The sequence below is a fragment of the Lingula anatina genome, chromosome 1, assembly GCF_051362555.1.
Source record: "Lingula anatina isolate TDL-2025a chromosome 1, LinAna3.0, whole genome shotgun sequence".
NCBI classification, from domain to species: domain Eukaryota; kingdom Metazoa; phylum Brachiopoda; class Lingulata; order Lingulida; family Lingulidae; genus Lingula; species Lingula anatina.
Genome location: NC_141767.1, coordinates 52,483,688 through 52,506,394, shown reverse-complemented (window position 1 = coordinate 52,506,394; position 22,707 = coordinate 52,483,688). Strand labels below are relative to the sequence as shown.

Here is a 22,707-nt window from a genome sequence, read left to right as displayed (position 1 = left end):
TGGGGAATCATAAATAATTTCAAAAACTTCACAAAAAAAAAAAAAAACGTGATCATGTAATTTGTATATTGTAGCAAAGGACACGAGTTTACAGAATGATATATTCGTCTATTATTACTGCCACATGAAATGGTTTTCAATTATGAGCCATATGTCTAATATCGGCTGGCTGTTTTCCTAGAACATTTCTTGTGCTAGTCAAAATGCCATGTGCTGAATTTTTGTAACACTAAAACTTGTAATTTATTTATTATTTATAGACAGCCTGTTGTCACTGTCTTAACACGACATTTTTGCAGAATTGAAATTACATTTGCTCTAATAAGCATTTTACAAAAAAATTAAAATGCAAGAAAAGGATAACACCGCTTATTTGGCTTATGAAAACAAATGTTATTTGCAGTTAAAATTTGAAAGGACGATGAATGGTAAGAGCTAGAAAATGGTTGATGACTTTAAAAATAATTTTTTTTCTTTCACAAACGGTCCCTTTTAGTTCGCATTTGCTAATTATGTGATTGTCAATCAATGTCTACCACCTGGAATGGGTATTTGTTTATCATCTCTAGAATCTGCCAAAGTCATTTTACAGACTTGACATTTAATATGGAATATTTTTTTCCAATTCATTTTTCATCAGTTTTTTTTCCTTTTTTGCTGACTGATAAATGAAAATAAGGATTAAAATCGTGTTTTAATAACTTTTAATTATCTCTTTGATGTCATTGTGGCATCAGTTCATTAATGGAATTCGCCAGAGAAGCAAACAAAAACACATTGCCTATTCTATGGCATACGACAACCATTAAAAGGGATATTTTGGACGACCTCCATATTTTCCAAGTTATTGTCTGTAAAAGAGTTAAACGCTCCACAAAGGACCCGCATGTCAATGTCCAGTCACAGTAACGGTCGCTGTTACGCCTGACCTCTTCTGGCTGCTACCAGCGCTCTCAAGTGGCAAGGCATTCCTTGGGATAGTTCAATCTGGAATAACATTCCAGGCATCGGTCAAAATCTGCCCAATTTGGTCCAGTTTTGTTGTAGGACATGTAGGCCATTGATTCGGAGAGTAGTGGGCTACCCACATATTGTCTATGTGGTTCAAATATGGCGATTTTGTTGATCAAGGTAGCTGCTCATTCCCTTGGTTCTGTAAGTAATCTGCTATTAAAAGTGCTCTGTGTGAACCGTGCAACCTAAAATTGTTCCTAAGTTGCCCCCTATCAAATGATAGCCAAGTGGTTCCCAGATTATTTCTTTGATCTGGCTCAGGTTTTCGTCGATGACTACCATTGGTGTTTTGGCACCAATGTGGTATCCACTTCAAATAATGACGCTGTTAATGACCTTAGTCACTTTAGACGCGATACACGCTTCGTCGTTGGCCTCTTCTGGATGTCTGTAAACTCTGTTTTGACTGTTGAGCGGTACAGGTGAAATCTGACCTCAAAAAGCCACGAGATTTCAGTGTTCAACTCAGAAACAGTCAAGGACCCCAATTCAATAGAGAAACATACAACGATGTTTTGCTGTGTACAGTGGGTTCCTCGGAGGTCGTCTGGTATTTTAACCAGCTAAAACCAGTTTGGTGTTCACTAAGGGCCTTGAAAAATGCGTTTTGGTGGCAATTTACCCCTCATTCTGAACGGACTGGGTGGATTTTGTTTAGTTGCAACAGCATATTCCGAAAGACAGTGGGTCCTGTACCCTGGTGGTAAGATTTCAATACATTGGTTGTGGCCTCTGTGTAGGTACATCAGTCTGGGCATTACTCTATAAAACTGTGCGGACCGTTTCGTTTGGCGCAATTACCTGTCTAGCAATGCCTGTCTTTTTCGCGCCATTCTGCCACAGATTAACAAATTTGTAAAGCACTACATAGCTCATTTTACGACTTCTTGCATGCAAAATGTCAAATTCTTCTATGCAGTAGTTGCAGACATATAGATACTTTTTTGACAGAACCATGCTTTGCCAAAGCCCAGCTTTGACCTGCCCAAAGGAGCACTACCCAATTAAATCACTGCATATTACATAAAGCAGCAGCGCAACAAACCTAATAATCATTAATTGGTAGCGACACACCTGACTACACACTTCTCCATTCACATATCTTATATGAGATCGGAGTTTGTGAAAAAAGAACGCATTTTCACCTAGGCATACATTCGAAACTGAAAGATTCCATATTAAATGTCAAGTCTGTATTCGCAAACACTAGGAGCACCTGTACTATTACAAAACTCGTGTTTATTTTTGACGATTGTAGTTTCCTTGGTTTATTACTTATCTTTCACGAACGACCATGTTTTATTGCCACCAGTGCTGAATTTATTGCAAGGTGGTGACATGTCACTTTAAAATGTAAATCCTAAATCATTCCAAGAAAACAAGACACCTAAAATACATTAATGTGAGTTGTTTAAACTGAAATGTTTCATTAGCAATGGGTTAGCCATAAAGTGTGGTTGTTACGTACACCAAGGTGTCACATCTGCCCACCTGTAAATGTTACCTGACCTTGGACGAGCCAGTATATAACGTGGATGTTCACGCATCATCTTGCGCACGTGGCTAATCCCACGATATTAAGTATTGGGATGGGGGGCTTAATTTGGGCCCAAGGCCAAGGGCAACAAGTAAAATATATTTAGAATATGCATGAACAAAGTTACTGTTCTTTTTTTAACAGAATTGGTATCAAATTGCAAAGACCTGTAGTGATATAATACATTTCCATAAAATTAAAACTACTTAAGACTGGGTTCCCATATATCTATTGCACTAGCAAGATCGATCTAACTCCGAGGGAATTCCTCGCTAAATTGCATTCAGTTTAAGCGGTCACGCACACTGAAGCTGCTAGTGGGGTAATTAACTTTCATGTACGCTAAAACTGAATGCAATTTAGCGAGAATCCCCGCGGAGACAGATAGATCCTGCTAGTACGACATGATTATGGGAATGGTCCCTAAGACAGAAGGTTGTCAAGATGAACGAGGATATTGATAGTTAAAGTAGGTAAATAGAAGAATGAAAGGTGGGAATGTGAGAGATGATAAGTAACTTCTACCAGAGTCACATATTGATTTCCACTAGATATTCACAGATATGTCTCTGGCTATTCTACGACACAATGTTGTACTGTCTCAGAAAAGTACATGTAATTAGATAGAGACATACCGGGTATCTTTGAAATCTGTGGCCCTGGTAAAAAAAAAAAAAAAAAAAAAAAAAAAAAAAACGAGAAGAGCTAATGGGGACCAACCTAAATAGACCAACAGACTAGCAAACGGTCGAGAATCTACGTGATATGGAGTTATCTTTACAGCGAAAAGGATGAAATTATATGCGCCAGGAATGTCTTGCATTGTAAAGTGCATAATGCATTGCAGCGGAGTGACTTCTCACGTTCTGTTTTCGTAATCTAGCGGGTATTACAGGATATTTAAGCATAGCTTTTCCGGGCATATATCTTGTAATTTAGGCATGATTATGACAACGGTAATGGCTCCAAATAACAATAATTGCTGATTAATAGCTTTGTTGTTTTCCTTTCGACAGCGTTTGAGGGAAACCTAAATGATACAATAAAAATTATTGCGTGCAGCACAGGATAGTTTAAACAGTCTTTTAACCTAAGCCTCTTCTTGCCTCTACGCCTCGGACTATCCTTACCTTGAAGCGCAAGGCAACCGGTTGGTGAACAAAACTATGTATAAAATAAATACATGTCATGCATATGTTAAGCTGTAGAAATTGCAGTATCTGACATGTTCTTGTCCATAAAATCAGTTATTCATTAAAAAGACAACATTCCGTATTTTTGCAGAAATTTGGTTAAAAACATTTTGGATCAAAAACATTTTCTGCTTTCCGCCAAACATGTTCCCTCCCATACTTGAACTCATTTTTACTCCACAAGAAAACGATATTCTAGGAAAAACGATATTCAAATTGAAAAGGCTATTGAGCGAAACTTTCTCGGCACTCTGCCGTATATATATATATGCATTAACAAACAATTTTTCATGGTGTTCTGACCCACCTGTTTTTCTCGATGACTAGATTGTGGGCAGATAATCTCATTTTCGTTGCCACGATTCTGTCCTCCTCCTTTACTGACATATTGTACCTAGGATATATGCTTATAGGCTAATATAAAAAAAGCAAACTTTTGCTACCTAGAGAATTCTCATTAGATGTCTGTCTTTATATGTTATTAATTAAGTTTTCAAGCAGTTGAAAAATCCTTTAAAATGTTTTGAAATGATATAAGAGAAACCAAAACTACATGTATAAAATTATCCAAAGATGGAACTTCTGTTTTCAGATAAAATCTTGAATACTGTACTTTTCAATAAATATTATGTTCGAAAAATCAGACTCAATAAAAGCTATCTCTGCCTTGCACTTGCCCATTAGTTTCTCAACCTTGCAGCACACCACAAACCCATATAATACACTTCCGAAATCGTCTGCAAGACTGATAACAATTGGTAGATTTGAATATTGTTAATTTTAAATATCTGTAGAGTACATTACAATTTAAATGCAAAGACATAGAATATGATGCATTTGCAAAATAACAAATTGAACTTACAAATCCTTCTCTTTTACTCTTTGATACGTGTTTGCGTCTGGTGTAGCGTGATCAATATCATGTAAAAGTGCCGTTGTGGTGGCATGTCATAAACAGGTAGGCCTAAATTGTGCAAAATGAGAGTCGTTTCTTTATTTGATATGTGTGTGTGTGTTTAATGCAACCCAGGACTCTAAGTTTGATGGCCCCAAGGTGCGACAGTTGATGTCATTTCTATGTTAAATGAAAACTAGATTATTGCCATGCTATGTATCTTCTGTTTTTTTTTAAGTTCAACAACAAGCAAATAAAACTACACCATCAACTGTAAATGAGCTGCCAGTTATCAATTTAAAAGTTTTAACCATTCGTTATTATGTCCAAGTTTAACTTAAAAGGTTTTGTTGTTGAACTAATGGTGCACCCTGAATTGCATGCGTGGCCTGGAATCTCATTTTTGAACCTATTTGAACCTATTATAGTGCGAAATAAACAAACACTAAAATTCTTCCAGCATACTATAGGCCCTTCCTCTCTTTTGTCCTATTTTGACAGAAGTATAGTAACACGCTAAGAAAACAATAAAATTGCTTGCAGAACTGGTGAATTATATAATATAAAAGATTTATGAAATATTAAATTAACCATCAAAAGTTGTACTAATAATCACAATACGTTGTAAAAAAATTAAAACAATCAAATCTTGCCACAAAAATGTATTCTCCTTGATATAATCACTGCTGAGTGTAGCAACATTTTAAGTTCCAGTGGTACTATGATTTAGGTGTTACACGTAGCTCAAATGTAAAAAAAATAAATAAAGCGATAGCATATAAAATATAGTGGTCTTTTATTTTCCAAAGTCCACCTAGCGGCAGCCTGGTTACAGATTATCACCCGCTGTAAGCTCTTTCCTGTAAGCGCGAAGGGAGTTAACATCGAACCCCCTCCCCCCATAATCTGCAACTCCTTCCAGTGCACGTTCTTGGAATGACCCCCGCTAAAACTTGCTGCACCTTAACTCCTTCTACCCTCTGATGTCGGGGCCCCACTAAAACACAAAAAAAAACCACACTGTCGCCTCCCTCCCCCCACTGTAAAATAAATATAACAAAGCAACGGGGTGAGCTTATAATAACTACAGACCCCTTTTGTAATTTAAGACACCGAATGAATGCTAACATATATTCTTCACAGTACTTTGAGTGCTTTCATTTTTGACCGCTCTCAATGATTGCTTATTGTTCCTATCAATCCGTATTAATGCGAAATAACTACAGTATCCTCATTTTCCTATGTGCATCGATTTATCATGCGACATTTCGCTCACGAGACCAGTTGAATGGCGGCCTTAACACCAAACCTGTAAAAAAAACCTCCTAAATAACCACGTGACCGTTGTATTGTTGATTCTCTTTTGTGTTCGATATCGTTTCATTCTTTCACGTCCTTGCCTTGACGCAGGACGCCATAATGCGTCGTACATGTAACTTTGACTATCATGTTAATGGGATGAATTTCCCTCCTCTGATTTAAGGGACGCTTAGGGATACCTGTCGGTCATCAGAAATCAACCTGACACCACCAATCGGTATTAGCAGTATTAGAGGACTGACCTCATTATATTGATAAGGATTTGGAGCTTTGCATAGGCCTATGTAAAAGACTGCAAACACTGTGTCGAACTTAAAGTTGGCGTGTTGCTGAGTATAGGAGCAGTTAATTCCACTGAAGTTTAATTTGTGTTTCGATAACTGAATTTACGATCAAGTCAGGAAAGAGAGGATAGCGACATCAGGTAGGCCTACATGTATAAGTCACACTGATAATATAGGTTTTGTTTCATGTTAACACTCTGATACCCAGGCGGCATTCTTGCTGTTTGTGATAGCTTGCGACCTACATAATGACTTTACGAAACAAGGTGTATGGAGAACGTTTTATTCAGAGCAGCAACAGAATTATGAACACAAAATATTAATTATGCGAGTTAATAAAATAATTTATATTAATAAACCATATAACAAGTATGTCATTCTTTTTATTTTCAGATAAAATGTTGGAAAACGTTCGACGCAATCATTTCCTTGTCCTATTTATTGTAATGGTATGTTTGCTGGTACCTATGTTGTACCTGTCAAACGTGTGTGGTATAAATTCATCTGTAAAATGTTGGCTGATCAATGATGCACCAAAACCCAGACCCAAGTTTATGGTCAACAATATTAAAAAGATGCCGGAGTATATTCCAACCAAGCTTAGTGACTTCAAGCTGGCATCGCAATTGGAGGTTTTGAAACAATGGGAGGATGACTATTTCTCAAAGGTTCTCAAATATCCCCAAATAACTGTTTTAGTTCTAAAGGCTAATCCAAATGACCCAATATCAAATACGCCAATCGATAAAGCGTTTAATTGGACAGGATCAAAACTTATGTGTAAGAATTTACAAGACCCACCAAAGAAAAATTTTCTTCATCTGTACAACAAGTCTTGCACTACAGACTTGTCAGCTGCATTCAAACCAATCAAATTAGAAGAGTTTTATTTTAAAAACCCGGAAAGATTAGACTCAAATCGTAGACCTCGTGTGGCAACATTCTTGACTAAAGTGTCAAGAGGCCTGATAACAGCTAATCATGGGCATGTAATTAGTGCTAACTTTAAAATTGTTGCTACACAGTGCAATTATCCAGACTTGGGGAAACACCCCCCTGCTAACCTTAAACCTCCAACTAATGTGGAAGACACTGTGTTTGTATTGTCCCAGTATTGGGGTACTAACATCTTCCACTCGATGATGGAGGAGTTTACACGAGCAAGTTTCTATATCAACTTCCTTAGAAGACACAAGGACATCAAAATACACATTTATAATGTTGGGATAGTTAAAAATATTTTGAAACACCTTGGAATTGACCCCTCCAGAATAGTCTCAGGGCACGTGTGGGCCAAGACGATATATCTCCCAGAAGGTACAACATGTGGAAGAGCCAGACCTATACATGCTCAATTCCTCTCCAAACACCTCAGACAACAAATTGATGAAAAGTTTCATCAGAATGAAAGAAACAGTGTGGTTTTAATCAAAAGAAACCCTGGGGCTTTAAGACACTATTCCCACCACACAGAGTTACAGAATTTCATGGAGAAATTTGTCCCAGCTCTAGGTTTCAGATTTGAATTGTTTACTGATTCACCATTACCTTCTTTCAATGACATAGCTGCCATGTTTAATCGTGCAGTAATGGTGGTTGCCCCACACGGGGCAGGTCTGTCCAACATGCTGTTCTCAAAACCTGGAACATTTATTGTGGAATTGGTTTGTAATTGGATTCATATAAATTTCTGCTATCAAAATTCTGCCCATATCCTTGGACATCGGTGGCATGGAATCTCTGGTGTATCTGGCTGTGAAGGTGTCATCGACCTACCAACAGATGAAATAGAGAAATCAATCAAATTCTATCTTACATGGATTAAAGAACATAGAAAAGAATGGGAAAAAAGTGTTGCTCCTCCAAACAAAAATTATTACCTTACCTGGAAAATTGAACATGTTGGCAATCTTACTTTTACAGATTTTATTGAAAACACAGATGACTGGTTGAAAATGCTGCAACCATAACAACGGTCAATTAATTATGGGCATCATGATAATCTGTGCTTAGTTTCTCTAGTATATAAGGAGTAGATATAAGTTCTTTAATGTGATATTACAGCATATACATGTTAACTATACAGTATTACTATTTAATACTACATGTATACTATTTGCAGAGCTGCAATGCTCAGTTATCTTTTTTTAAAGTTTCAGTTTACCCTATTTTTTCTGGGATTTATAACTATATTGTTTGGTAAATTATATTAGAATTTTTACTAATGTAAAATGAATTGTATAATAACCCAGAGGAGAAATTACGTTGTTTCAATGTTAAAGCAATGTTCAAGGTAAGCAATATTGAGATGTTGTCATTAGTTTGCCAGGCTTATAGGTAACAAAGTTTGATCAATATCAAATATGTAACAGTTTGTTTTCAGTTTTAAGAAGTCAGCAACTTGTTTTCAGTCTTAAGAAATCAGAATGATATGGATTTAAAAAAAAATTCTAACAGGATTTTTATTCCTGTTGTAAAATTCTCAACCTCGAATTGGTCACTTATGCTTCCCCTTAGCAAATTGGATACATCAACTCAATTACAGTCATGTCAGAATTTCTGATAAATTGAGATTCCTTCTTGAAGTTATGATGGCAAACTAATTGTTTAATGTTTGTTTCTGGGGTGTTTCTGGAGACTGTGTGGTGAAAGCAATTGCTCATGGCAGCAGATCAGCCCATTTGCCATTCACTGTGGTGTCAAAACCACCCAGTGGTTCTGAAGGAAAATATGAGGATACAGATGATTGCTTGCTACAGCCTATATACTGATAATGACCATTATATTATACGGCAGTGCCCAACTTAATTGTTCCAGGCCAAGACAACCATTTCTTTTTTTTTTTTTTGAGAAGTTGAGCAAATGGACTGCAGGGCCTGTTTAATTTCTTGATTTGTATCCTATAGGGCAGTGTTTGGATACTCAATACTGGGCTGTATAAAAAAAGGGAACATTCCCAGACCCTATTGTACTGTACTAACTGTGGATCCCTCTTTTCTCGCTTAATTTCATTCAACTTAAGCAGCTTAGATGTCTGTCACGCCTACTGAAGCTGCTAGGGCATGATCATCTGTAAATGTCGGGTTGTAAAATTTGAGAGAAATGACATTTCAGGTATTTTTATTTGATTGATTTAATTACATTCATGTCCATTTGACCTTAGCTATCATTTTTTTTTTGTTGTTCAATTAATTTCACTTTACAATTGAATACCTTTTGACCAAATTACTTGGAACGGAATTTTATTTCTGTGAGAATTATAGTTGGACATATTTTACACCATTCTGGTCCCATTTCAAGACTGACCTTGTAACACGTACATGACTTTGACCTCTGATGACCAAAAAACTATTATCCTTTAATTTCATGACTTTAATCTGGCACTTTAAAGAGAGGCTTTATAACTTTATAACTTTTATCATATAGTATGCATAATGGAAGTTACATTGGCACTTTTTGAAATTTTTCATGAGAAAAAAAAAGAAAAAAAAAAAAAAAAGAAGAAAATGTGTATTTTTCCACTCAATGACTCCTATGAAAAGGCTATGGGAGTACAAGTCCTGCAAGTAGTAAGGTGAATGCTAGTTTCAAAAATTATCAATTTTCACCACAATTTTCACCACATAACTTTCAAGTTATGTTTCCACATAACTGTCAAGTTCGAAAATCAGCATGATCGGGCCATTTTTGGGGAAGTTATGCTGTTTTTTCACTTTTTTCAGCATTTATGTATCACCGATAACACAATATTTGAAAAACCGTTTTACCTTATGGCTTGAAACTTACAAAACTGATAAATATTCTTAATACGCAGGTCAAGTTCGAAAATCAGCATGATAGGGCCATTTATATTGAAGTTATGTAGTTTTTTCCCTTTTTTCAGCATTTATGCAACACCGATAACACAATATTTGAAAAAACATTTTACCTTTTGGCTTAAGCATATCTTTCAAGTTTGCATCATTTTGTAACATTTCTGTGTAGTGTTCATAATGCTTTAATATTCTGAGAGTACAAATAAAGACATGCTGTTTGATTGATATTTGTTTTATTGATTGTTATACTAACAAAATGCATGAAATAACCCTAAATAGATTGGGTAATATGCAGCATGTCTATCAGGCCCGTGGCCAGCAATTTCAAAAGGGGGGGGGATCTTTTTTTTGAAAAAGTGGGCCATTTTCCATAAAAACTTAATGTATCTAGATATAATTTTACCTAGAGTGGACCTTTTCCCAGCAAAAGGGGTGGTTCTTTCTAACCCCCTGGCTACGGGCCCGTCTATTCATGACTTTTTTACCTTTCTACGAAGTATTCACAATGCTTTAATATTTAGAGAGCATGGATAAAGACATATTGTTAGTTTGATATGTGTTTCCGTGGTAAATTTGTGTTTCCAGCTGTGTACTGACGGCATTCCTTCACTTAAGCAGCATTTTTTTTTGGACTGTTTTTTTTTCGCCCTCTCGCACCGATTTTGGGGTCCCCAGAGGATGTCATCCATAAAAATAAAAAAGTGTGGCCTTATCATGCGACATTTCGCTCACGAGACCAGTTGAACGGCGGCCTTAACCTGTAAAAAAACTCCTAAATAACCACGTGACCGTTGTATTGTTGATTCTCTTTTGTGTTCGATATCGTTTCATTCTTTCACGTCCTTGCCTTGACGCAGGACGCCATAATGCGTCGTACATGTAACTTTGACTATCATGTTAATAGGATGGATTTCCCTCCTCTGATTTAAGGGACGCTTAGGGATACCTGTCGGTCATCAGAAATCAACCTGACACCACCAATCGGTATTAGCAGTATTAGAGGACTGACCTCATTATATTGATAAGGATTTAAAGCTTTGCATAGGCCTATGTAAAAGACTGCAAACACTGTGTCGAACTTAAAGTTGGCGTGTGGCTGAGTATAGGAGCAGCTAAGTCCACTGAAGTTTAATTTGTGTCTCGATAACTGAATTTACGATCAAGTTAGGAAAGAGAGGATAGCGACATCAGGTAGGCCTACATGTATAAGGCACACTGATAATAGGTTTTGCTTCATGTCAACACTCTGTTACCAAGGCGGCATTCTTGCTGTTTGTGATAGCTTGCGACCTACATACACACTTGGCGAAACAAGGTGTATGGAGAACGTTTTATTAAGAGCAGCAACAGAATTATGAACACAAAATATTAATTATGCGAGTTAATAAAGTAATTTATATTAATAAACCATATAACAAGTATGTCATTCTTTTTATTTTCAGACAAAATGTTGGAAAACGTTCGACGCAATTATTTCCTTGTCCTATTTATTGTAATGGTATGTTTGCTGGTGCTTATGTTGTACCTGTCAAACGTGTGTGGTATAAATTCATCTGTAAAATGTTGGCTGATCAATGATGCACCAAAACCCAGACCCAAGTTTATGGTCAACAATATTAAAAAGATGCCGGAGTATATTCCAACCAAGCTTAGTGACTTCAAGCTGGCATCGCAATTGGAGGTTTTGAAACAATGGGAGGATGACTATTTCTCAAAGGTTCTCAAATATCCCCAAGTAACTGTTTTAGTTCTAAAGGCTAATCCAAATGACCCAATATCAAATACGCCAATCGATAAAGCATTTAATTGGACAGGATCAAAACTTATGTGTAAGAATTTACAAGACCCACCAAAGAAAAATTTTCTTCATCTGTACAACAAGTCTTGCACTACAGACTTGTCAGCTGCATTCAAGCCAATCAAATTAGAAGAGTTTTATTTTAAAAACCCGGAGAGGTTAGACTCAAATCGTAGACCTGGTGTGGCAACATTCTTGACTAAGGTGTCAAGGGGCCTGATAACAGCTGAATTCGGGCATGTAATTAGTGCTAACGTTAAAATTGTTGCTACACAGTGCAATTATCCAGACTTGGGGGAACACCCCCCTGCTAACCTTAAACCTCCAACTAATGTGGAAGACACTGTGTTTGTATTATCCCAGTTTTGGGGTAATAACATCTTCCACTCGATGATGGAGGAGTTCACACGAGCAAGTTTCTATATCAACTTCCTTAAAAAACATAAGGACGTCAAAATACACATTTATAATGTTGGGATAGTTAAAAATATTTTGAAACACCTTGGAATTGATCCCTCCAGAATAGTGACTGGACATGTGTGGGCCAAGACGATATATCTCCCAGAAGGTACAACATGTGGAAGAGCCAGACCTATACATGCTCAGTTCCTCTCCAAGCACCTTAGACAACAAATTGATGAAAAGTTTCGTCAGAATGAAAGAAACAGTGTAGTTTTAATCAAAAGAAATCCTGGAGCTTTAAGACACTATTCCCACCACACAGAGTTACAGAATTTCATGGAGAAATTTGTCCCAGCTCTAGGTTTCAGATTTGAATTGTTTACTGATTCACCATTACCTTCATTCAATGACATAGCTGCCATGTTTAATCGTGCAGTAATGGTGGTTGCCCCACACGGGGCAGGTCTGTCCAACATGCTGTTCTCAAAACCTGGAACATTTATTGTGGAATTGGTTTGTAATTGGATTCATATAAATTTCTGCTATCAAAATGCTGCCCATATCCTTGGACATCGGTGGCATGGAATCTCTGGTGTATCTGGCTGTGAAGGTGTCATCGACCTACCAACAGATGAAATAGAGAAATCGATCAAATTCTATCTCACATGGATTAAAGAACATAGAAAAGAATGGGAAAAAAGTGTTGCTCCTCCAAACAAAAAGTATCACCTTACCTGGAAAATTGAGCATATTGGCAATCTTACTTTTACAGATTTTATTGAGAACACAGATGACTGGTTGAAAACACTGCAGCCATAACTACGTTCCATTGTAGCTGACGCAAGGAAAATTCTAGAAATACATCTGATGACAAGATGAAACGATGTATATTGTAATTGCAGACAATTAGAGAAACGTAGCTATTACTTTATATGCTTATAGTTAAAGGATTCTCTTACTGAGGGGTTTCAATCCTCGTAAAGACATTTGTCCTGTCTATTCAATTCTTCAACAAGCTTTAAATTACGACTGTCCCTTATATAATGAAAATAATAATAACAATTTTATTAAAAGATATATCAACCAAAAGGTTGAAGTACATGTACTGGTTTAAAATGAAATTTACAAATGTACAAATTAAAATGTTTACATAAAATAAAGGATACACAATAAGACCAAAATGAGTTGGAAAATAAATAAAGCACAGGCCTCTAAAATTTTGCTAAAACAAAAGGGAATATTATAAAGGACATAGGGGAGACCGGGGCTAGTTGGACCCCGGGGTAAGTTGGCCCCCCATCAATTTATGAAAAAGTAACTACGAGGTAAAAAAAAATAGGCCACATACTCTTGTAAAGTGACCGTAGCCTACAATGCTAAGGAAGTGTCGGACGTTAAAAAGTTTTACTTAAGCGGTGAGTGGAAATAAACGATTTTTGTACCTAAAAGTAATTTTATTTAAGAGATTTAAAAAATTTATTTTCATAGGCTTTTGATCGAATATAATATATGTATAGGGCTGCACGATTTTATTTATGAAGGTTTTGGGGTCAAAACCTTAGAAGGTCGGGAATGATGTTTTAACGATTTTATTTATGCAGTTTACTTCTGAATGTTCTGTAGTATTTTTACCTTTAATGCTATGGTTTAGAGCTAGCATGTACACCTCAGGTAACATGTATAGTACACCTGAAGCCAGACCGCACCATCTTCAAGCATCCCGAAGATAAACGTTATGTAATAAAGTAAATATAAGGCAAACCTTCACTCTCACTTGATACACTGCAGTAACAAGTATCAATTAAATTATATGATATATTCTGTATATGTTTCTATGAAAGCTGAATCTATAAGTAAATATTAGTGGTAGTTTCTCGTAAGTGACTTTTAAGGAAATCTATCTTAACAGCACGTGGCTTGTAGGTATATAAAGTCCACACCCGCCAATTAATGTTAATTAGCACTCAAAAATCAGACTCTCAAAAATCCCGGCAAGTTGGGCCCCCCTAACGTTAACTGCGTTTTTTTTTTTTTTTTTTTTTTTTTTTTTTTTTTTTTTTTTTTGTCAAATTGTCAGCCATCTGGCATTATATTTGAATATTAATGACGCTGCATACGTAGCTTAGTTCTACACTCTACCAGGGCAACTGATAGATTGGCTTCAGCCAAAAATGACCATCTATCTAGCTAGAGACATATGTGTGAATATCTGTAAAAGTCTATCAGTCGCCCTGGTAGAGGGTAGCTTAGTTCTTGGGGCTTACTTTGAAACCGGTTTTGCTACTCTTAACTCATATAGTTGGCTCTAAAAGGCCAAAAGTGTCTAACTAGGCCAACTAGCCCCGGTCTCCCCTACAATAACGGTGAGCTCCAAACTAAAACACAGACATCTAAAAGTTTGACAAGCAAAATGTGATAAAGGTGTTAATTTTGGTACACTCAGTTTTTACTGGCTATGTCTTAGTTTCTGTGTGGTTTACAGGTTAATAGGTAATAATAATAATAATAATAATAATAATAATAATATATTTATTTCAAGTCTAAAATCCATAAAATGTTCAATAGACTGTACAACATAAAATACAAAGAAGTTTATAGATAAAAATGGTTAAGATATATTTTATATACTCAGTAAATAAGAGCTAAACTAACTTAATTGTAATAAACAGTAATTTAAAGTAAAAAATCCAAGGTTTCTTTAAAATTGTAAAATTTAAGATTCATGAATAAAATGTCTTAAAAATATGAGTTTTTAATTTCTTTTTAAAAGATTCTTGTGATTCTATTTGTCTAATAAAAATTGGCAACTTATTCCACTCTACTGGTGCAGCTACACAAAATGATATGTCACCATATAATTTAACCTTGATTTTGGAACTTTCAGTAAAAGTTTGTCACCAGACCTCAGGGATCTTTGAGGGCTATAATGTTTGACTAGATCAGTTATATATGGTGGAGCTAGAGTAATCCACCTTATCTCTGTCGTTTGTTTTGGAAATTTTATTATTTGAAGAGTTCTGTGCGTCGCCCTTTTAAAGCAGCTATCTTTGGTTTAACTAGATCATAGATTGCATGAACCGGATCATAGATTGCATTATCTTTTACAACCAAAACAAAATGTCAAATATTCATTAAGGGAACAGGAGACATCCAAAAGACCTAAAATCAAAAACCAACCGATCAATGAGTGACTTTTTAATAAGTGCGATATACAAGTTTCAAAATTAACTGATAGACTTTTATTTCTTTTTTTACCTTGCATTTTAGTTATTTTGTTTTAAATTTGTTTACGTATGTCTTTTGAAATTCCTTTATTCTTACTCACTAGTGGTTTTATTCAACTTTGATGCAATGATTGTAATTATTCAACTCTCGAGTTGTAAGTTTGGTATTAATAATAACAATAATAATAATAATAATAATTATATATATATATATATATAGTGCATTGGTCGGAAGGTTCTACAGTGAACATTCGGACCAATGAACCTTCGGACTATTGCTACGGCCCCTATACGATGTAAACAATGCCGTGATGAGGTCTTACAGTGAGAGGAAGCCGTAGTACCGCTGAAATACCACCGGAGTACCTGGTGATAATGTATAAATCAGAAAATGCCAAGAAAAAGCTTGAAAAGTGCACCCCTACCCCACCCCCATTGTCAAGTTGTAAACATTGATCAGTCAAGCTTCGCCAGCATTAGCCAATGAAAACGCAGCAATTTTTTAACTGCAGTGTCACAATTTCTACGTTTGGTGAGAAAAGACTCAGTGGAAAAGACTGAACACTGGAACATTAATTTCGCGCCGACATGTCGTTCTGTAACAGTATGTTACATGGTCTTTACTTCATGTCATGACAAATTTTTAATTAAAGTCAAGGAGGTGTTTAGGGCAAGTTGCTGTTATTTACTTTGCGAGATTCCTTTTGATAGTCAGTGTTCACGCCGAGCATGTAAGTGTTGTAAGATTTGATCACCACTGTATGTACTAGCATTGCCCTGAGCTTGGGTGAGGCCTGATATAATATACTCTCTATACTCAGTACTCTCTATCCAGTTTGTTCAAGCAAAAGCAGAATTCTTTGCTTCTTACTTTCACTGTCAATGCCATAGCTGTAAGGACATACCTACTGAGTACATGTATCAAATTTAAGTAATCTACTTTTTTGTGCAACTATACATTTATACTATTACTGGTACATGTATCTTTACCAGTTACGCTTGCTAGAGGGTCTCATCCTTCGAGGATGTCATAATCCAACGTGTGCTGCTCCTCCTTTTTTGATTTAATATGGTATACTCCGTGTCACGAAACTGAGGGTCTGTGTGACAGAAAGTCCGCCCTTCATATAGTTATAATGGTTAGGGTTAGTCTGACTTTAGTGGGTCAAAATCAAAGGCGAGGCTCTCCTGTACATGGTAATAGGAAGCGGACTCTCTGTCACAGGGGACTTTTATACATACATCAAACTGATCAATGTGAAGTGAAGAAAAAATAAGCCATTCAATTATAGAGTGTCACTTTTCACATGAAAAAAATTCATATACCCACTGTAGCTTGCTGTAGAATCACATAAGTTAAATTCATACTAGTAATATAGATCAGAACACATTTTTACATACTGTGTGTAACAGTGTTTTTTCTTTTTCAGTGTAAGTATGTTAGAACGTCCTCGACATTTCCTGTACCTGCTTATTGCTGGAATAACTTCACTGGTGCTTTTGATGCATCTGTCAAGCTCTTGTGGTATAAACTGTTGGTTGAGACAGTTTGCACCTGGACCTAAACTAGAGTTTACTACTTTAAACTTCAGTGGGGTTATTCCAACCAAGCTTATTCAATTTAAGGTTGCCCCACGGCTGGACGTTTTGAGACAATGGGAGGATGATTATTTTACTAGAGTGCTTCAGTTCCCCCAGGTATCAGTTTTGGTTCTTAAGGCTAATCCAAAGGACCCTTTATCAAATACACCACTTGATAAAGCATTTGATTGGACAGGATCAGAACTTATGTGCAAGAACATTCAAAATCCACCAAAGAAAAATTATCTCCAATTTTATAACAAGTCTTGCAATACAGATATGTCAGCAGCATTCAAACCAGTCAAATTAGAAGAGTTTTATTTTGAAAACCCTGAGAGGTTAGACTCTAATCGTAGACCTAATGTAGTCACATTCTTGACTAAAGTGTCAAGAGGCCTGATAACAGCTGATCACGGATATGTAATTAGTGACAATGTTAAAATTGTTACTGAACAGTGTATTTTTCCAGACTTAGGGGAACACCCTCCTGCTAACCTTAAACCTCCAACAAATGTGGAAGACACTGTGTTTGTATTATCCCAGTTTTGGGGTAATAACATCTTCCACTCAATGATGGAGGAGTTCACACGAGCAAGTTTTTATATCAACTTCCTTAGAAGACGCAAGGACATCAAAATACACATTTATAATGTAGGGATAGTTAAAAATATTTTGAAACACCTTGGAATTGACCCCTCCAGAATAGTGACTGGACATGTGTGGGCCAAGACGATATATCTCCCAGAAGGTACAACATGTGGAAGAGCCAGACCTATACATGCTCAGTTCCTCTCCAAGCACCTTAGACAACAAATTGATGAAAAGTTTCGTCAGAATGAAAGAAACAGTGTAGTTTTAATCAAAAGAAACCCTGGAACTTTAAGACACTATTCCCATCACACAGAGTTACAGAATTTCATGGAGAAAATTGTCCCAGCTCTAGGTTTCAGATTTGAATTGTTTACTGATTCACCATTACCTTCTTTCAATGACATAGCTGCCATGTTTAATCGTGCAGTAATGGTGGTTGCCCCACACGGGGCAGGTCTGTCCAACATACTGTTCTCAAAACCTGGAACATTTATTGTGGAATTGGTTTGTAATTGGATTCATATAAATTTCTGCTATCAAAATGCTGCCCATGTTCTTGGCCATCGATGGCATGGGATTTCTGGTGTCTCTGGCTGTGAAGGTGTCATTGACTTACCAACAGATGAAATAGAGAACACCATCAAATTCTATCTCACATGGATTAAAGAACATAGAAAAGAATGGGAAAAAAGTGTTGCTCCTCCAAACAAAAATTATTACCTTACCTGGAAAATTGAACATGTTGGCAATCTTACTTTTACAGATTTTATTGAAAACACAGATGACTGGTTGAAAATGCTGCAACCATAACAACGGTCAATTAATTATGGGCATCATGATAATCTGTGCTTAGTTTCTCTAGTATATAAGGAGTAGATATAAGTTCTTTAATGTGATATTACAGCATATACATGTTAACTATACAGTATTACTATTTAATACTACATGTATACTATTTGCAGAGCTGCAGTGCTCAGTTATCTTTTTTTAAAGTTTCAGTTTACCCTATTTTTTTCTGGGATTTATAACTATATTGTTTGGTAAATTATATTAGAATTTTTACTAATGTAAAATGAATTGTATAATAACCCAGAGGAGAAATTACGTTGTTTCAATGTTAAAGCAATGTTCAAGGTAAGCAATATTGAGATGTTGTCATTAGTTTGCCAGGCTTAGGTAACAAAGTTTGATCAATATCAAATATGTAACAGTTTGTTTTCAGTTTTAAGAAGTCAGCAACTTGTTTTCAGTCTTAAGAAATCAGAATGATAAAGATTTTAAAAAAAATTCTAACAGGATTTTTATTCCTGTTGTAAAATTCTCAACCTCGAATTGGTCACTTACGCTTCCCCTTAGCAAATTGGATACATCAACTCAATTACAGTCATGTCAGAATTTCTGATAAATTGAGATTCCTTCTTGAAGTTTTGATGGCAAACTACTTGTTTAATGTTTGTTTCTGGAGACTGGTGAAAGCAATTGCTCATGGCAGCAGATCAGCCCATTTGCCATTCACTGTGGTGTCAAAACCACCCAGTGGTTCTGAAGGAAAATATGAGGATACAGATGATTGCTTGCTACAGCCTATATACTGATAATGACCATTATATTATACGGCAATACCCAACTTAATTGTTCCTGGCCAAGACAACCATTTTTTTTTTTGAGAAGTTGAGCAAATGGACTGCAGGGCCTGTTTAATTTCTTGATTTGTATCCTATAGGGCAGTGTTTGGATACTCAATACTGGGCTGTATAAAAAAAGGGAACATTCCCAGACCCTATTGTACTGTACTAACTGTGGATCCCTCTTTTCTTGCTTAATTGCATTCAACTTAAGCAGCTTAGATGTCTGTCACGCCTACTGAAGCTGCTAGGGCATGATCATCTGTAAATGTCGGGTTATAAAATTTGAGAGAAATGACATTTCAGGTATTTTTATTTGATTGATTTAATTACATTCATGTCCATTTGACCTTAGCTATTATTATTATTATTTTTTTGTTCAATTAATTTCACTTTATAAATGAATACCTTTTGACCAAATTACTTGGAACGGAATTTTATTTCTGTGAGAATTATAGTTGGACATATTTTACACCATTCTGGTCCCATTTTAAGACTGACCTTGTCACACATACATGACCTTGACCTCTGATGACCAAAAAACTATTATCCTTTAATTTCATGACTTTAATCTGGCACGTTAAAGAGAGGCTTGACCTCAATGAATTTATCTAGTTCAACTGAATTGTTTTTGGATCAGAAATGTCATTTTTGTATGTGTTTGGATGCAAATTTGACCTTGACATACAGTATTTTACCTGTTAAATACAATATTCAGAAAGGTGACCTCTTGTATGCAGTTCTCAATAGGTGCTAGAAAAATCATATAAAGTTCATTCGTGAAAGAATAAAGAAACAAAACATACATTTTTCACACTAAACACACATTACAACACATATGCAACAGAGACAATCTAGCATACAGTAGTCTCATTGGACATTAACAGCACTTAAAAAAAGGGGAGTGACAGAATACGTTGCACAAAATATCAGTAGTATATAATACACATAACACAAACTGATTAACATATATCGTCGCATATAAACAAACAAACCAGCTTATAATCATATATGAGTCACACCGGTGTAACATGAAAATCTGACTCCCCCCTCACAAAACTTCATAAATCTTATTTTATTTGAGTATATAACTTTTATCATTTAGTATGCATAATGGAAGTTACATTGGCACTTTTTGAAAATTTTCATGAGAAAAAAAAAGAAAAAAAAAAAGAAAATGTATTTTTCCACTCAATGACTCCTATGAAAAGGCTATGGGAGTCCAAGTCCTGCAAGTAGTAAGATGAATGCTAGTTTCAAAAATTATCAATTTTCACCACAATTTTCACCACATAACTTTCAAATACTAACAAAATATATGTCACAATGCAAACCTTGTAGAAAACAATGGTTTGTTGACTAGATATAAAATAGGGCCTTTTGTTCATGAGAGTCCGAATCCCATGGGTATGAATATGAAGATTTTATATGATTTTTTTTTCATTTTTTGCACCCAATATTTTACCACGAAACTTTCAAATATTTCCAATATATATTCTTCATAAAGCAAACTTAAAGAAAAATGTTGAAATGATCACCAAATATCAAATAAATAGCTTTTTTATAGGGGAGTCATTGGGTGGTAAAATACACTTTTTTAAATTTCCTTATTTTCTCATTAAAATTTTCATCTGCAAACTAACAAAAAGTGCCAATGTAGCCTCCATTATGTATACTACAGTATAAAAGTTATATTCTCAAATAAAATAAAATTTCATAGGGGGAGTCACATTTTCATAATGAAAATTTGACTGGGGAGTCACATTTTCATAATGAAAATCTGACTGGGGAGTCACATTTTTGGGGAGTCAGATTTTCATGGTATTTCATAATACCACAGTCACAATATACATTATTATGCCGATTGTCGGGACTAACAGAAAGCATCAATTACATTGTCATACAGAACAAATAAACGTACAATAACCTCCATAAACAAGCTGGTACAACAGGCAAGACTGACAATTGGGACTATCAAGATATATCTCGGATTCTTATATAAAGGCTTAGCTGTGAACTTAGGTACACAAAGATGTTAGACATACACTAATTGGCTATGACTCCAAGGCCTAAGGGATTGTCACACATTTACACTCGACACTTATTATATCGTTCTTTGTGATGTCAAAAAAAGAAAAGAATAAAGAAAGCTGACATTGTACTTTATGATATTTTAGTCCTTTTTTGAGATTGATCTTGATATTTAGGCATGACCTTGACCCCAGATGACTTCCAAACTTTTTTCAAATGAAGGGCCATGCGTTTGAACATTAGAAATGATACCTCTAACAAGTTTCTAGGTTACCGTTTCCATGATATGCCCACTTAAATACCCTCTGGGGGCCATTTTGGATTATGGCACTTTGCCATGGGTGGATTCCAGTGGGAAATTATCTGGGTTATATTAGCCCATAACTGGGCCATATTCAGAAACCTTTGCAAAATTTTTTTATCAACTTCAGTGGAAAAATTTGGTTCATTTACTGGACTATTACTTGAGATTTAAATAAACATGTCATAATTTCCATATATGTATTTCCCACAACTATGATCATTGTCATGACATGCTTCACTATACATTGCCAGTACGCAGGCGACAAGGGACTCTTTTTTTTTTTCCTGGAACAGTTGTAAACAGTGCCTATACTTATACTTGAAACCGGTAGCCTGAGTGGACTCAAACCAGTTATATGATCATGTGATTAAGCCGAGTGATTAAAATACAGGTCGAGTTTGAAAAAATCCCGTTGATTGGACCATTTTTCCAAAAGTTAGGCTGTTTCTTTTAATCAACATTATTTTGAAATTTTAAAAATGCTAAATATCTCCCTAAGGAATTATGGGAAAAGTTACTTTTAAAGTTTGACCACAAGTCATATGTGGAGACTTTGAAGATGACCTTAGATGAGGCCTTTAACCTAAATCTTCAAATGGGCCAAATTTTGAAAAAAAAAAAATTCTGTGGAAAAATGTTTGTACCACTTTGCTTAAATATAATGATGAGAAGTTACACTTGGGGTCTTCTTTTTTCATCCCTGGTTCAGGGTCAATCATTGCATCTTCACTGGAGACGCAGCCATAAAATGCCATTCCTGAAAACTCTGTAATTTTGGAACCATAAAAGCTAGAGAGCTCATTTTTAGCAGTTTGTCAATTGCAACACTGTTTGTTTGTTTTTCATGTAGTTTATTTCAAAAAGGAATGCTCACTGATGAATTTTTTCAAAATATGAAATTTTCCTAAACTAGCAGTGATACACCCATAGTTACAATTGAAAGTCATTTTTTGGTGATCTTTATCACCCCATTTCCATAGATGTGGGGAGTCTCACTAGATAACTGTCAGCTTGGCTGGCTTAAGCGTCTGTATTGCCTACTAAAAGCTGTAAGGGGGTAATTAACTATGGTGTCCGCTCGGCTGACTGCAAT

At 35.7% G+C, this 22,707-nt stretch overlaps 3 protein-coding genes across 4 annotated transcripts; all 3 read left to right on the top strand.

The window, feature by feature from the left end:
• Positions 1 to 5,938: 5,938 nt before the first annotated feature.
• Positions 5,939 to 10,280, top strand: LOC106160729 (uncharacterized). The gene is made up of 2 exons (XM_013537397.2): positions 5,939 to 6,383; positions 6,637 to 10,280. The coding sequence occupies exon 2, from the start codon at positions 6,642 to 6,644 to the stop codon at positions 8,211 to 8,213; it is 1,572 nt and encodes a 523-aa protein (XP_013392851.1). The 5' UTR covers positions 5,939 to 6,383; positions 6,637 to 6,641; the 3' UTR covers positions 8,214 to 10,280.
• A 608-nt stretch (positions 10,281 to 10,888) lies between these two features.
• Positions 10,889 to 15,003, top strand: LOC106160734 (uncharacterized). The gene is made up of 2 exons (XM_013537401.2): positions 10,889 to 11,249; positions 11,501 to 15,003. The coding sequence occupies exon 2, from the start codon at positions 11,506 to 11,508 to the stop codon at positions 13,075 to 13,077; it is 1,572 nt and encodes a 523-aa protein (XP_013392855.1). The 5' UTR covers positions 10,889 to 11,249; positions 11,501 to 11,505; the 3' UTR covers positions 13,078 to 15,003.
• A 971-nt stretch (positions 15,004 to 15,974) lies between these two features.
• LOC106160809 (uncharacterized) lies at positions 15,975 to 20,834 on the top strand. 2 transcript variants are annotated; one of them, XM_013537565.2, is made up of 2 exons: positions 15,975 to 16,152; positions 16,913 to 20,834. In XM_013537565.2, the coding sequence occupies exon 2, from the start codon at positions 16,920 to 16,922 to the stop codon at positions 18,462 to 18,464; it is 1,545 nt and encodes a 514-aa protein (XP_013393019.1). In that variant the 5' UTR covers positions 15,975 to 16,152; positions 16,913 to 16,919; the 3' UTR covers positions 18,465 to 20,834. The 2 variants fall into 2 exon arrangements, with proteins under 2 accessions (XP_013393019.1, XP_013393018.1); XM_013537564.2 differs by having other exon boundaries at positions 15,976 to 16,213; positions 16,913 to 20,273.
• The last annotated feature ends 1,873 nt before the right edge of the window (positions 20,835 to 22,707 follow it).